Source organism: Mytilus californianus, unplaced genomic scaffold (genome assembly GCF_021869535.1).
Source record: "Mytilus californianus isolate M0D057914Y unplaced genomic scaffold, xbMytCali1.0.p SCAF_5, whole genome shotgun sequence".
Lineage (NCBI taxonomy): Eukaryota > Metazoa > Mollusca > Bivalvia > Mytilida > Mytilidae > Mytilus > Mytilus californianus.
The window spans coordinates 29,963,397-29,980,316 of record NW_026262701.1 but is presented as its reverse complement, the minus strand read 5'-3'; the positions used below and the strand labels follow the sequence as shown (position 1 = coordinate 29,980,316).

The 16,920-nt window shown below is 32.5% G+C and overlaps 1 protein-coding gene across 1 annotated transcript in view; it reads right to left on the bottom strand.

The window, feature by feature from the left end:
- Positions 1 to 16,920, bottom strand: part of LOC127701942 (neurogenic locus notch homolog protein 1-like) — a 49,594-nt gene that overhangs the window by 9,506 nt on the left and 23,168 nt on the right. The window contains exons 9-11 of the mRNA XM_052205919.1: positions 11,193 to 11,300; positions 7,840 to 7,953; positions 2,222 to 2,335 (exon numbers count right to left, since the gene is read on the bottom strand). Coding sequence (XP_052061879.1) covers positions 2,222 to 2,335; positions 7,840 to 7,953; positions 11,193 to 11,300 — 336 coding nt within the window. The remainder of the gene's footprint in view (positions 1 to 2,221; positions 2,336 to 7,839; positions 7,954 to 11,192; positions 11,301 to 16,920) is intronic.

The following is a 16,920-nucleotide window of genomic DNA, read 5'->3' as shown; positions in this document are numbered from 1 at the left end:
CCTGCACTAATATTTAAAGTTACAAACATTTGTCTGTAGGGATCTATAAGGGGTATATTTTTAGAGATCTGTTTAAATGGGATATAAACTCACCAAAGATACTAGGCTTATAATTAGGTTCACCAGACACTAGTTTTGTCTACATACGACTCATTATTTGAAAAAAATAATTTACAGTCAAAATCTAGAAAAAAGAACACCGACCCTTTAACCCTTTTCCAAGTGATAACCAAATATTTTCAAATCAAAAGACTAAATGTTAGATATCGTTTTCCAACTATCAGTAGAATTTTATGTCCAACAGTTTAGCCAATCCCGGACAAGAAATCAGAGCTAGTTATGATTGAGATAAATTTTTAATTTAAAATTGCTTCATAAGATATATAATAGACTTTATTTTCATATAAAATTTCGATAAAACAATATAATACATTTTTTTCATACCAGTACATAAGTGTTGAGCTAGTAGACTGGTGATACCACCTGAGGACAGCCCAAAAGCACAGGTACCGATGTGAGTGGTAGCAATAACATTAACTTACCAATTTTACTGCACCAGTTGCGCATTTCGGCAATTAATTTCTCTTCAGTGATTATCCAAAACCTAATTTAAACTTGGAAGAACTGATTCAACCTTAAAGGACCAAACATACACAGATAAAATAGCAACGGACGTATCACGGATGAAGTACAATCGTCCGTAAAATATCTGCATCATGATTGCCAATGATACAACTGTCCACCAAAGTTCAAATGAAATGAAGTTAATTTCTAAGTACTAGACAATTAAATGAAAATAATAACGTTAATGGTACTGATTATATTGCACGAGATGCTCATATCGAACATTAATGTCTCTTCTGTGATGCTCAGGCCGATATATTTAAAAATCCAAACGTTGAAGACCTTAACAAACCAAAAAGGATACTAACATGAGGATAGAACATGTTGAAATAAAATAAAAAGAGTTTTGTTGCAGATATTTTGGGAAAACCGGAGTAAAAGAAAAGAGAATATTTTAATCACCAAATTAGGCCCCCAGAAGGCCATATAACACATATAAGATATCATTATAGATATGTGCAGAACAATAATATATTCCATCTAGATAGTAGACAAAAACACCCAAAAAAAACCAACATAATATTATAATGAAATTGATAGTATGTTGACATTGACCCAAATGCACTTTTTGAGTGTATTGTGACTATCAAATAACCAGAAGGCATTAGTAGTTGGTGCCGTAAGGAGAAATATCTACAGATGAGTAAAAAAAAACCTATTCGATTATGAAGTATACTGCAAATTGCATTTAATAATTGATATTATGACTCGTCTGCAGTAAGCACCAAGAATGTTCCGCCATTTTAGATTGTAAAATAGAAGAACACATTAGGTCTAGATTTTTATTAAATGCAGCAAATATCGATGCAGGTATGTAATATACTTAAAAGAAATGTCATTGGAATGGGAAAAATAATCATGTGATTTTAAGTTATACTTGTCTAGTAATTAATCATATTTTTTACAAAAGAAGAATATTTTTGCCTGATTTCTTTTCAATCTTTGCTTATTAAGGGGGGGGGGGAGTAACTCAGAAACAGCATAATTAAAACTGAAATATACAGAAAATCTGTATATTTTATGTTATAGCAGGAAAAAACGAACCGTGACTCCATTTATTTCTTTTAATATTCTGAAAGCATTTTATAAAAGCTATCTTTTCATATTTTATTTCAAAATTTAGTTAATCTTCTATTCACATTATGATGCTTTTTCTCTGTATAATCAATACAACATGTGTATTATTTTACAATCTGTAACTTGAAAACAATCTAGGTGACCTCTCATTTTAATATGTTTTTAAACATATGACAATATACACTCTAATTTTGTCAAAGTATGAACAAACATATCATTCTTTTATTATACTTCCATACCACCTGAAAGGGGAAATCACCGCTTGTACTTAATGCAGATCAGTCAAACTCATGTAACAAAACAATTTTGAAAGATAATAATACTATAAATATTATGTTATTCTATAAGTATCCCATACATTTTGTAATTATGCTTAATATTAATAGAAACGGTACAATCGTTCTCGTTAAAAAAAACTTTAAAAAAAAATAAAAAATAAAAAACAATTTTCATTTTAGTATCATCATTACATAACATATTTTACTTGTTACACGGTAATTCCTAAAATAATTAAACATACCTTCGCAGAGATCTCCATAGGTCTCGTTGCGGCAGTGACAAATATAACTATCGTTATTTGACAATATTCCACATAGTCCAGAATTTTTACAAGGATTCGGAGAACACGGTGAGACTAAAACAATTAAGTACCAATAAATGTAAGTTAATTGATTTTATGCTAAAAACTAAATTTATATCATTAAGTAATGACTATTCCATATTGAGTTATATCAAAACATCATTACGTAATGTCAAAAACATATTAAGTAAAGGCAAAATATCATCAAGTTATAATAAAACAACATAAAGTAATATCAGAGTTCCACATAAGACAGCTGTGGCGTTCCATAAAAATACAATACGAAAAATAAACGAATCAAGTTATAAATTCTTCTACTAAACTGGAATCTGCTTGTATTTAACGCTTCAAATTGTAGTAGTAAGTATCATTTATCAACACCTTAAGAAGCACAATCATCCTATTAAATATTTAGCAGTTCAACCTTTAGAAGTAGTAAATAAGCAGCCTGGTGAATCTCATTCAAAGTTTGTACGATCGCGGAAAATAATTGAATTAAATTGGATTAAAAAATTACAGTCTACCTTCTCGGTCTTAATGATAATATCATGGGAATTGGTAATATATCAAGAACCGATCCTGTTAACATTTTGGATATAGTTTCTAAAACTGTTCGTAAAAACCGTTCTCATGGTCGTAGAAAAAATCGCAATCAAAGAAAATTTCGGACCAATCATACCAATATTTCGGACCTAATTTCTATTTTAAAAAACAACGGCAGACATTATCTGTTAACAAAGCTCTGTTCATTACCGGTTAATAAGTTAAATAAAATTTTAGAGGATTGCAACACAATTTCATATAGCAGTCCTAAGTATGAAATCGTTCAAATTATAATGGCATATTGTTATTCTAAACTGTTTCCCAAAATTGATCGCCCTGAAGATCATAAAAAACAGTTTATTAAAATAAAGTATGTCAATAAAGGTTATGATTTTGTAAATATTGCCGGTATTTTTAACGACCATTCTGTTAAAGAACAAATTCCGGGATATTTTGATAATACTGAGCTCCCTCTTATTTGTTATATTCACAAGAAATCTACCCGGAAATTTGTGTTTAATTATAGCAAATTGTGTAAAGATGTTAATATCAGTGAAAATACACCTACTTCATGTAATTGCAGTAATTCCGAATACATTTATGGACCCATTTCCCATGTTATAACAGGAGATCTTAACATCGTTCAAGACCGAGAGTTAAAATCATTCCTCAGTAAAGGACCTAAATATCGTCCCCCGTCAATTATTAATTGGAATGAGTGTCGTAATATCATCCACGACTCACTCCATACTTACTGTTTGAAATGGATAAAACGGGAAAAAGCTGACAAAAAATCTTTGGACTCTTTTTTTAAATCAGTAATGAACATAGTTGATATACGTATTCAACATTTTAAAGATCATTTTACTCTTAACAATAACCACAATAAACCTATTTCTCGTATCAAACATAAACTAAAAGAACTAGCCAAGGAATTTGTTTTTGTCCCGGCCGATAAAGCTGCTAATAATATTATTATTGTTTGACGTAAATTTTACATTGAGGTTCTGAAAAAAGAAATCACCAATTCACCAACATTCCAACTGACTCCATTTTCAGAAAACGACATCTGTAACAAACATAAACTTTTAGCTACCGCTTTATAAGCAGAACCAAATACAATGAAAGTCCCAACTATGTATTGGCTTCCGAAGCTACACAAAACACCTTACAAATATAGATTCATTTCGTCTTCAAGCCATTGTTCCACTACTAAATTGTCTATTCTTCTTACCAGTACACTTGGTACAATCAAAAACCTGATAATAAATTGTTCAAATAAGGCCTTCGAAAATAGTGGAATTAATTACTTTTGGAGTGTCAAGAACTCGTTGGAAGTACTTGATAAATTGCATGCATATATTGGTGATTTGAATCTGTTCAAAGTTTTGATTTTTCTACCCTATAAACCACATTGCCTCACATTCTCATTAAGAAAAAATTCACACACCTAATTAAATGGGCATTTAAAAAGTCAGAATGTGAATATATATGTTCAAACTCTTTTAGGTCATTTTTTAGTAGCAATAAACAAAAAACTATGTCAATTGGACATGCTTTGATACTATATATGCCCTTGAATTTTTACTAAATAACATGTTTGTTCACTTTGGAAATTCCGTATATCGTCAGGTTATCGGAATTCCAATGGGGACTAACTGTGCACCACTTATTGCGGACCTTTTTTTGTATTGCTATGAGTTACAATTTATGACAAAAATCAACAAATTTAATAATACTTTTAGATATTTGGATGATATTTTGGCTCTCAATAATGACGACTTCAGTATGTATACTAAAGAAATTTATCCTGTTGAACTTACTTTAAATAAAGCTAATACTAACAATGACCACTGCCCTTTCCTCGATCTTGATATCTATATCATTAACGGAAAGCTTAATACTAAAATATATGATAAAAGAGATGATTTTTCATTTCCTATCGTTAATTATCCATTTTTAGATGGTGACGTTCCCTTGTCACCATCTTACGGTGTTTATATATCTCAACTTGTACGATTCGCTCGTGTATGTAACAATGTTTTAGATTTTAACGAGAGAAATTTATGTATTACTGAAAAATTATTACACCAGGGTTTTCGATATCACAAACTAGTCAAAACATTTACTAAATTTTATCATCGGTATAAGGACATCATTCGTAAATATAGCTCAACATGCAGACTTCTTATACGTTCAGGTATTTCACATCCAATTTTTTATGGAAATATTCTTTATAAAGCACAAAAATGTCAGTATTCACCTCTGAAGCTAAAAAAAACCTTAAAATAGACTTATTAAGAAGGGATATAGTTACGATACTGTTGTCAGGTCATTAAAGATTGCATATTTTGGCGTTAATACTGTTTCACTTATAGGGTCTTTGCATCGGCACTAAACACATATATTTAAAAACCAGTTGTAGGCATGACACGGGTTATGTTCTTCTCATATATGTTATGATGGTATGATACTAAACCCCTAACGGGAAGGATTGTGCCTGATATTCATATGATGAAGACATAATCTTTCAATCAGTTTAATTGAAGTCTGGAGCTGGCATGTCAGTTAACTGCTAGTAGTCTGTTGTTATTTATATATTATTGTCATTTTGTTTATTTTCTTTGGTTACATCTTCTGACATCAGACTCGGACTTCTCTTGAACTGAATTTTAATGTGCGTATTGTTATGCGTTTACTTTTCTACATTGGCTAGAGGTATAGGGGGAGGGTTGAGATCTCATAAACATGTTTAACCCCGCCGCATTTTTGCGCCTGTCCCAAGTCAGGAGCCTCTAGCCTTTGTCAGTCTTGTATAATTTTTAATTTTAGTTTCTTGTGTACAATTTGGAGTTTAGTATGGCGTTCATTATCACTGAACTAGTATATATATTTGTTTAGGGGCCAGCTGAAGGACGCCTCCGGGTGCGGGAATTTCTCGCTGCATTGAAGACCTGTTGGTGACCTTCTGCTGTTGTCTGTTCTATGGTCGGGTTGTTGTCTCTTTGACACATTCCCCATTTCCATTCTCAATTTTATTATCTTCGTAGCTTATTCTTCTACCACCATACCTCGTTAACTACAATGGTTATTCACTTTGGATAGTTTAATGTTCGGGAATTTACGTAAAGCATCATAGAGTAACAACGAATGGTTTGCAAATTGTATAATTTATTACCAAAAAGTAACTTTCGCGTGCTCATGAGGAAGCACCTGCCTCAAATTAGAGTGTTAATCATATAATTAGCGAAGCTAATATGCCTTTCTTCATGTTTCTATCGATATATGTCTGTAAATATATCATCTTTAAAGCAACCTCGTAGTATTTTTGTCCATCACGGCGAAGGGATTTAACAAGAGTACTAATGATCGGGTTCAGAACAGATACAATAACAACATAGAGACGTCCTGAAAAACGTCATAACACACATTTTACCTCCGTACTTGACCTATCTCATATATAAATTAACTTCTTCGATTTGTCCTGTTTTCGAAAAAAAAAATTTATCGAGCCACTTTCTTGTAAATGTGTCTGTAGTGCTGTTTAAGATATCAATGAACGTAAAAGAGAGGCGCAAGATACCAAAGGGACATAATCTTCATAGAGATTTTAAATTAAAATACGATATATACAAGCGTAATAGGGTTTCGAATAAACTTATTCTTAAAGACTGTCAATTTTACTTGATATATCACATCTTTAAATATTGTCTTTCTATTTACTTACGTTGATTTCATTTTCTAACAAAAACAACACTAAACATGTATTGCTATCCAGGTATTAACATTTATGGCCATTCATGAAGTTGATACTATTACATTTTGTATGTTGGCTTTGCAAAAGAGATTTTCTCTTCAGACTGCGTATGCTATCTTGACCCTAAATTGTCGGATGTCTACTGTGAAATTGTGCCTTGAACTAGCGTTCAAAAATTTGCTTTTTTTTTGCTTTTTTTTTGTGCTTACTACAATTCTAATGAGTTAACCGATTTCAAATTGATTTTTTTGCAGTTTGTTCTTATGTTGTGTTTTTTCTACCACTGTCACAGGATAGGCGAAGTTTGGGTGTGTTTACAAACATTTTAAAGCCCTCCCAATTATGAACGTACCTGTTCTAATCCAGGAGCCTGAAATTCAGTAGTTGTAGTCGGGGTCTGTGTGTCATAATTGTTTTTCATTTATTAAAAGTATTATCAACTTGTTAGCTTTCTCATTTGATGACTAGTCATAGCAAGGTCTTTTATAAATGACTTAACGGTTCGAATTTTGGTCCTTGTTGAAACCTGTTATGGTGAGTGGTAATTGTTCACACCTTTATTTAAGAAAGGGAGACACAGGATTGTCAATAATGGAGATATCCACCAGAAATCAAATGATGTGAAGATAAGTAACTACAGGTCACCCAACGGCATTCAGCAATAAGCAAAACACATATCGCATTATAAGCTATTACATCCCCCGACATGACTAAATGTAAAACAATTCGTACTAGAAAACTGGCGGCCTGATTTATGATAGAACATTTTACAATAAACAAAACAATGACAGACACCAACCAACTTGAGGAAAAAGACGCAATTATATGTTCCTGGTTTTAATTGGCACATACATAATACGGCGGAGGTAAATATGTTTCTTCCCGCTGATCTCGGACAGTGTTGTAACACAGCATAAGAATAAACAGTCCAATATCAGTTGAAAAGGATTGAGTTACTATATCGTCATTATGCACAAAAAATAGCTAACAAAAACTCAAAAGGCGTATAGTAACGACTTTTTTTTTGGTCTTAATTGATAATTGACCTATTGCAAATTACACCATGTCTCTATATTTTTGTATATATCTATGAGACAGAAACCCAACACCAATAATTCAACAAGACATTTTAAGGTCATGTTACTGTCATTAAAACTTGCAAACAACATTACTTTCAATGAGACTTTAAAAAAATGTTAATTTACTCCCGATATAAATATTGCAATTAATGTAATAAATTAAATGATATCTCACATACCTTCACAATGTTCGCCTTGAAATCCACTCGGGCACTGACAAGTGTAGCTGTAATTGCTTGTCCGTATCAAACAAGAGCCTAAGTTCAAACAAGGGTTAGAGGAACACGGTGTAACTGTCAAATATGAAAAGAACTTGCATTGAATCTAAATATAATGAATAAGAGAATACGTAAAGATAAACGTGAAAGATTAGATATTAAACGAATAAGTATGAGAACTCCTGATACACTAGAAGTCGGTTATATATAAAAACTACATTGATGTTAATATTCTTTTTTATATTTCATTACAGTTTTACTTTTTTTATGACAATGTCATTTGCATTGTCTTAAATGCCACCGTAATTCAAACTTCAACTATTCAATTGATTGGAAACTGTTACGCATTCATAACGTTTTGAACAACGAGGCAGCTAACCCGATGCCATTTTGTTTTAAACTTTGATAAACGTGCCTGGAAGTTTTTTTAAAGATATAGGGTAGGCTACTTTTACCCAAGGGAAATAATATTTTCCCTAGCTTTTTCGGAACTCATCTCTTCTTTTTATTCAGCTCAGACAACTCGAAGAGTTGTTCACCAAAAGTCAGGGGAAAATTATCTACCCTTGATAAAACTTCTGATCACATAAATCTAAGTTTGAAACAAAATGGCATCAAGTCTTGTTATTTTTAAGTATTGCTAGTAACATGAGGGATACTTTTAGGATGGATAAATTCATACAAAACCAGCTAAGAGAAGCTTTGTAGTATTCAGTGTGTGGTAGAACAATAGAAAATTAAATATTCAGTGCAAATGCAAACATTGAACAAAATATCCAAACTCGTTCCAAAACGCCGATATGAAATTTGCTTTATTTGGACATCATTTTAAATCAAGACGTGTATTCACCTCATCTCTGATTCTTTGTCCAGGTTTGGCATTATTGTTGGTCCTTTTGGTTTGTTCAGTCCTTACAAAATTTGTATGAGGTTTTTGGTCGTTACATGTTTTGGTCTCGGGCATTACCGAAGAGACACATATTGCCAACATACACATCTGGTACAGTTAAATCTGTACCCGTTAAAGCGATTGAAAATGAGTTACAACCTTACGGTAAAGAGAAAGGCGAATACGCCTTATATATTTAATTGTGTTTAAGTGGATTGCTACGTACTTTAAAGATATAAAACAAAAGCGAATTATACTTCATCTCGCTTCAAATTTCATTTATTCTATATTTCAAAGTTAAATGGTGATATAAAACATTTAAAATACACATTTCTAGAAAGTAAAATATAAAATGTATTGGGCCTGTCAAATACCTTTGTAACGAGTCATCATAGCAGAGTTGGTTCTTTTTAATAACAAAATTAAAGAACCTTAGTGAGCGCGCTCACATACCCCACGTCCCCACATTGTCATTGGAGAAATAAAATAAGTGTAAGAAAAAAAAATTGAATCATAATTTCCTGTCAATATGCACATCTAGATAGTATGTCCTTATTATCTACAAAGTTTCATGAAATTTTGTGGTGTGGTTTCAGAGGAGTTGCGATGACAAACTGTTGCAGTAGTACATTGAAGCAAATAAGTTCAAAGGGGCGTAACTCCTAGAAAAAAATTGAATCGTAATTTCCTGTCGATATGCACATCTACATAGTATGTCCTTATTATCTACAAAGTTTCATGAAATTTTGTGGTGTGGTTTCAGAGGAGTTGCGATGACAAACTGTTGCAGTAGTACATTGAAGCAAATAAGTTCAAAGGGGCGTAACTCCTAGAAAAAAAATGAATCGTAATTTCCTGTCGATATGCACAACTACATAGTATGTCCTTATTATCTGAAAAGGTTTCATGAAATTCTGTTGTGTGGTTTGAGAGGAGTTGCGATAACAAGAAACAGGACTGACGGACTGACGGACGGACGGACGAACGGACGAACAGACGGACAGACAGACGGACGGACGGGTCAAAACATTATACCCTTCGCAAAAAATTTGCGTGGGGTATAATAACCTTGTGCTACTGTATATATTGAAATTTTAAACACAATTCTTATTCATGAAGTTATTATATTTTCTTTGAAACATTACCAAAAGGAAATGAAGTCATATTGTTTATCTTATTTATGAAAATGTAAATAAAAAAGACGTCCGACGAGCCATTCACTCACATTCCTTTTGTTTTTCTGGCAAAACATTTAGATGGCAGACTCTACTTCTGGATCTTGAAAATGCATAACTTGAATAAAAGTTTCAAACATTTGGATGTTATCTGTGATCTTCAATTTCTACAAATTTCTATTCTGCTCTCATGCGAAATACTTTTATACACATTTTTTCGTGTTATATTTTTTCACTTTCAAAATTCGCCTTGACAACCAATCACAAATGAATTTTCTTTGAAAAAACAAACAAATCATAGCTAATATGGTAGCCCTTCTGTGGTACATTTTAACAATGTCATTTAGTCAGGAGTTATCTGACGTGTGAGATCTACGACGGATACCTTATAAATTCAAGCACATTTACGTAATTCAACTAACACATGAAAAGTGCTAGAAAAACTAAATATATCTTTGTATGAAGTTACGGGAACAATTGCAGTCTTCCTTTGAAAGTGTTCTAGTTTATTCGAAGTTCAAGACACGATGTATCAAATGGTGTCCGAAAAAATAAAATACCTAAAATATATGACTGAAAATCACTACGTGATTGTTCATTTTTAAGGTTTACTGAATTATATTATGTCCCAAATGTACATTCGTCAAATATTTGTATGTAAACTGTTAAAAAATTCTGTGCGACAGGATCAATCTCTACAAGTTCATACTAATTTACCCATTCCATTTAAATGACACAGGAACGTGTAAACAAGATAGGAACGGGTTTTGAATATAGATTTCACAAGAAACCCGTAAATACATTAACCAAGTGTATCAATCACTAAAACAAAAGGTTATTGCAAGCAGTGCTACAGAGTTAAACGAAAAGTTTCAGTTAGGATTCTTAGACTGTGATAGATCAATTTTTATTACACCGGACGGAAATGAAATATTATTCCACCCATAAGACATCTTAAAAATTAGTTGTTAAACATATTTGAATGCAAGTTTATGCTGAAAATGATACTTTATTTGCTTTTGTAACGATTCCAGCATATAGAAATATATGCTTAGGAACAAAACCTATTTACTGCTTTTAAAGAAAACTTTCATAATAATTCGAGCAAATTTGTCAGAATTAATATAAGATAGTATTAAAGCTGCAAAGATATTTCATAAAGTGTATGAATTAAGCTTTTCATTCTATAAAGATACATCAAGTGTTAAACTTTATGTTTGTAGGCACCGTTTATTAGAAACATTTCATACCTTGACAAACGGTTCCTGAAAATCCAGATCTGCAATTACAAGCAACTGTACCATTTGTTGATGAACATCTGCCTCCATTCAAACATACCATTTTATCGCAAGGAGTAACTGCAATGAAAAATATATCATTAGAGAAACATTTATTAAAAAAACAATTGTTTGATATGAAAGGTCTTTATGCTACAAAAATACATAATGAGTAAGATGCTAACCAACAAAATCATTACAGCGGATATATTAAATTATAAATATACATTCTATAATTGACAATGTTTTTCCTCTTAATAAGTTAAGCTTTCGCGCATCATGCAAAATATGAAGATCATTTGCTTTTATTTCGTATAGATTTAAACAAAAAACCAGCATTTATTTTTATTACCGTATCACCATGGTGATACGGTCTGATTAGTCAGAGGCTGGACGTCTGGAATGTGGTTAATCTGTTAACGGTATCTCATTGGTTATAAATAACATTAAATGGCTGCATCTCAGCTGCTTCCGGGCTGCTTCTGGGGGAAGTGAAGGATATCTTAACGTCTGATTGGCTATTATTGAGTTGAATGCATTATATGTCAACGCGTCCGTAAGTGGGATCGGATAAAAATCATGATAGTAGGTCATCGGTAGAAACTATAATGAAGTGTTCAATTGCTATCATAATTTAAGCCAAATTTAGTTCACGAAGCCCTGTCAATTTGAGCAAATAATATCATTCTGTGATGATGAAATTGATGTTATCTTAAAATTTGTTGCAATTTTGGTACAAAGGTGTGTATTTATGGATTATTAAAAATAATTAATGTTCTTTCAAAAACAAAACAATAATACATCTAATCTTCACTTTATAGTGCGTATTGAAACATATTATATTTCTTCATAAACTATAATTTTAAATAGTAAATACACAAAACGTGTGCTCTATGATTAAAAATGTTATCCTCATATTTTTCGTTGCTTGAACATATTGGTTAGAAAATATTCAAATCACGGAATTTACCGCATTGATACGAAGATGTCCTTTCGTTTCCCCGCGCATTCACCGCTTCATTGATTTCTGATGTAAACAAAACAGACAATTGCCGATAAACAGTTGATTAGAAGAATAGAAAACAAACAAGGTGAGTAATATGGTTGCTTGTGTGCAAGGAAGCAAATACCAAGCATCACGGTTTAGTTATGGGCAGGGGTTTCAGTGCACTATAGTTTGTTTAATGACCCCTCTAGCTGGACGTCTACGACTATAGATAGATGAAATTAAAAAAGGCAGCAATGAGCAATTTGAATTAATATGCCTGAAAACCCAAGATACTTGCAACACAGCGAGGTCCCAAATGATGTTCGCATGTGGGGTAGACAGTTTAATGTACTCGTACATAATGATTTATTCTTTTAGAGTCGTTGTACACCCCAGGCGGATCCAAAGGGTGTAGGGGGGGGGGGGCTGTGGCCGCGCCTCCCCTTGGTTGATTATATAGGCCCCCCTTTATGAAAAGTCCTGGATCTGCCACTGTACACAGTGGCGCTCAGCAGTCATTGTTAATTGATATATTAACAGCACTGAGAACTGCATTTGACAAATGTTTGATATAGATAAATCCAATTCTAATTTGTTCACATTACAATGTACAATGTATCAGGTCTTACAATAAGTGTATTTCGTCGTGATGATAATTACTATTTGCTTTGATTCACATGCTCGAGATAATCAAGGTTTCCCATTTTCAGATGGTGCTGCTATTTTGCTAACCTTTTCAAATCTGAATGAGCTGATACTATATGTATAATCATCAATATACAATGGTGCTGAGTTTAATCTATCGGCTGTATTTGTATAAGTATTCGATATTGGCAGATCGAACTGACTATGTAAAGGCTCTAGTTTATGACTTGGATGCGTTAACAATGATGGTGGTTGATAAGGATATCCAGATCCAGGATGTTAATCCAAAACCGAACAGGTATTTTACGTACATGTATATATATTTGAATTCATCCTCCTGAACATAGTACCCATATATAATAACCGTACACCTAATCGCTTTATGGAATTCTGTCCCAGCTGACCTGAGAATCTGTCCCGCTTCAACCATTGACATCATACTACAATCACTTTTCCATTGTGGCGTCAGATATTTTGTATTATGACGTCAAAATTTTACGTGAACCTTTGTGATGGCCAGTAATTGCAGACAAATAGCAATAAGTAGGATTCAAAGCAATCTTTAATAAATCAACTCTAATGAAATATTCTTATATATATAGATGATCACATGACATCATGAACATAGACGTCGCTTTACTAGTGCCGAAAATAAAGTTTTCAAATGCATCTATTGAAAATAAATTATTGCATGTCTTTCATAAGTTCTGCTTTGGACATAACTGAAAAGCAGTGCCGAAATAATGGAAGCATACATTAAGGTAAATTTCTTTATTTTTCACATAGCATCTGACAGCATTGAATGATACGATATGAATCAGCAGATTTATCCTTGTTTTAGAAGTTCAACTAGAAGTTATATATTTTACTTAGTTGGGTGGGTAACATAACATTTATTTTGTCATTATAATATAAAAAAAGAAGATGTGGTATGATTGCCAATGAGACAACTCTCCAAAAAAAGACCAAAATGACACAGAAATAAACAACTATAGGTCACCTTATGGCCTTCAACAATGAGCAAAGCCTATACTGCATAGTCAGCTATAAAAGGCCCCGAAATAACAATGTAAAACAATTCAAACAAGAAAACCAACGGCATAATCTATGTTTGCTCATCATTCATCATGAAAACGATCACATTACAAATCATTTTAGGAAAGCACTGTGTAAGCAGACATTTCAGGAAGCAACAAGTCTGTAGGTTGACTGTATATTATCTGAACAAGTTCATTTCTTGTCAACTTCATAATTATTTCAAACATTTTAATAGATGTCATCCAAATTTGGTCTATTTCTTTTAGCTTAATATTCTTGCTTTTTCAAAGTCATGTTCATTTATTTTTCAACTGCGCCCAGAAATATGCGGTTGCCTTTAATTTCAGAAAAGGATTTAGGGTAAGGCAATCTGGGTCCCCCTTTTAAAACCTACATTTAATTTTAATGCAGACATATTACTTGTTCCAAACCAAACCTTGTCAAGTTTCGGGCCCCCGGGTACCCCTTCTTTCTATAATTCATCCTACATCTACTTTGTTGCTTATTTGTTATTTGGTCTATGAATATCTGTCTATATATTGACAAAAAAGTCAATGAAACCACATTTTGATGGTCCCACAAAAATGTTGATAAAGTGTACATTTCATTTTTTTTTTCTAGCTCCTCTCATATGATAGCAGTACCTTTTTGGTCACTATTCTGTGTTGCGTCCAAATATTAATTGTAACACTTTAAAGTGACCGAACAGGTAAAACAAATACTTCTCAAGAAACAGAAAAAGAAGACTACTTGGAACAGCACCAGACTATGTATGAATAAAAACTCAGATCGGAATAGCATGTATGATATATTTATACAGTTTGTACATCATTGTGAATAAGCAAGGAAAGCTACAATGTATTAATAATGGTGCATTTTTTTAAAGTTTATTGGGTTTTTTATTCATATTCTGTTCGAATTTTCACACAATCTGTCAAAAAGGCAAAACTAATTTTACTGAAACTTTCAAACAATATGAGAAGTGTTTCATTCACCAAAACACTCTTGCGATTCTGCAAAAAAAAAAATCATGCATGATTTTGTGAATGAAAGGGGAAAGAAGATCCTGACACAGTGCACCTGAGCATGTCAATTGCGAACTGACCCAATAATTTATATATCACGACCAGTCAACTGATACTGACATTATCAGAGAGTACACATCAAAGGAAAAATGCACAAATTACCGATAAATAGTTAAATATGATATCATAGAATTAAATATGTTTTATTACAAAAAAATGTGTTCTCAATCTTGTCGATAGATATAACAGAATGTCATATCAGTACCAAAGACAACTCTCCATCCAAGTCACAATTTGTAAAAGTAAACCATTATAGGTTGAAGTACGGTCTTCAACATGAAGCCTTGGTTCACACCAAACAGCAAGTTATATAGTCCATATCAATCATGACAATTAACATAAACAAACAAAACAACTATCGCTTACTAATAATCCTGACTATATGTATTACATGAACTTGTTGCCATCAGAAATGAAAATATATAAATATTCCAAATAACAAAAGCATATGCTTACACATGCAACCAAATATAAAGCACTAAATGATAATACCAATATGAAGCTCTCATCTATAGAACTTACAAAAAAAATGTCAAGATTACAAACCGCAACAAAGTAATAAAAAAATATAAGAAGCCAGCTGACAACATGTTCTAGAAAATTATTTGCAATTAATATTTCATTCCAAATCCATTACCACAAAACATCTTCTTACAGTTATACTTCATCTGGAAATTAGTAATAACAACACTTAACCTGTACCTTCAAAACTAATTGCTTCTTCTAAGACAAAAGCCAAATGAGATATTCATCACTTGAAGTGCTCCAGCTAGAAATAGAAAGGGGCAGGGTGCCAGTGAAGGGCAGGGCACTTTTTTATGATAGGAAAAGGCACTTCTCATTTTTTTTGTCTACGTTTCTGTGTGTATCACGAGTCCACTTTTTTTTTACTGTATATGTTGTTAATAAAGATGCATAAGTTGTTGTTTTGATTATTTACTCTATCAATTTTGCATTAGAAGAGTCATTCATACTACATGTTTATAAAACATGTCAATACACATTCATTCACCAGATCACTATTAACCAAAAGAAGCGAAATAAACTTACTATTCTCCCCCCCCCCCCTTTTGGAAAAAGGCGTCTGAGAGGGGCGCAATTGAAGGCACCCAGGGCATGGCTAAGGGCACACAGGGTGCGGCGCCCTTATAATTTGGGCTAAAGAGACCACTGTCTTCTATACATATAAGATGCAATATTCTCATGTTCGAACGGCCAACTATAGTAGTCAGAGGCGGATTTAGAGAGTTTTGGGACCCCCCCCCCACCTTTCGTGAGAAAACTTTGGTTGATCATATACATGTAGTGAATCACTGAAGCATGACTGAAGCTGGCCCCCTCTTATGAAAATTTCTAGATCTGCCACTGGTAGTCCATTTTGTCTAGCAGTAATCCTCAAAAGTAAATAATACGTTTTTCTTATCAACTTGATTATAACCTTGCTTACTATTATATAACTGTCAAGACACAGTATGCATGTTAAAACTACTTGCATTGTCATAAAGAGTAAACAATCATATTCCACAAAACAAACAAAAAAGTGTTTGTATCGTTACTTTAGCTATTACAAACCATATATAAATATTATCATATGTGACTATCAAGCCTCCTTCAATGATAACCCTGATTCACCAATACTACAACTAAAATCAAAAACCAGGAGAAAAAAGACACTATATATTCTAATGCTTGGAGTGCAAGATTCCAATAAAAAAAATCTATACCCACAAACCACCGATCTCAATACATGTATAAGCAGCTAAAATACGGCAAGCTTTTTAGAAAAGCTATTACTTGTAATAATATCAAAACATGTATAATGAGAGTAGTTAAATATAAAACTTTACTATATAATTAAAAGCTACTTTAGGTTCAATTTTAAACAAAAGTTATTAACATCGGAGTGGTTGAATAAATAGAAAGAAGAATTTTATTTTACCAAACA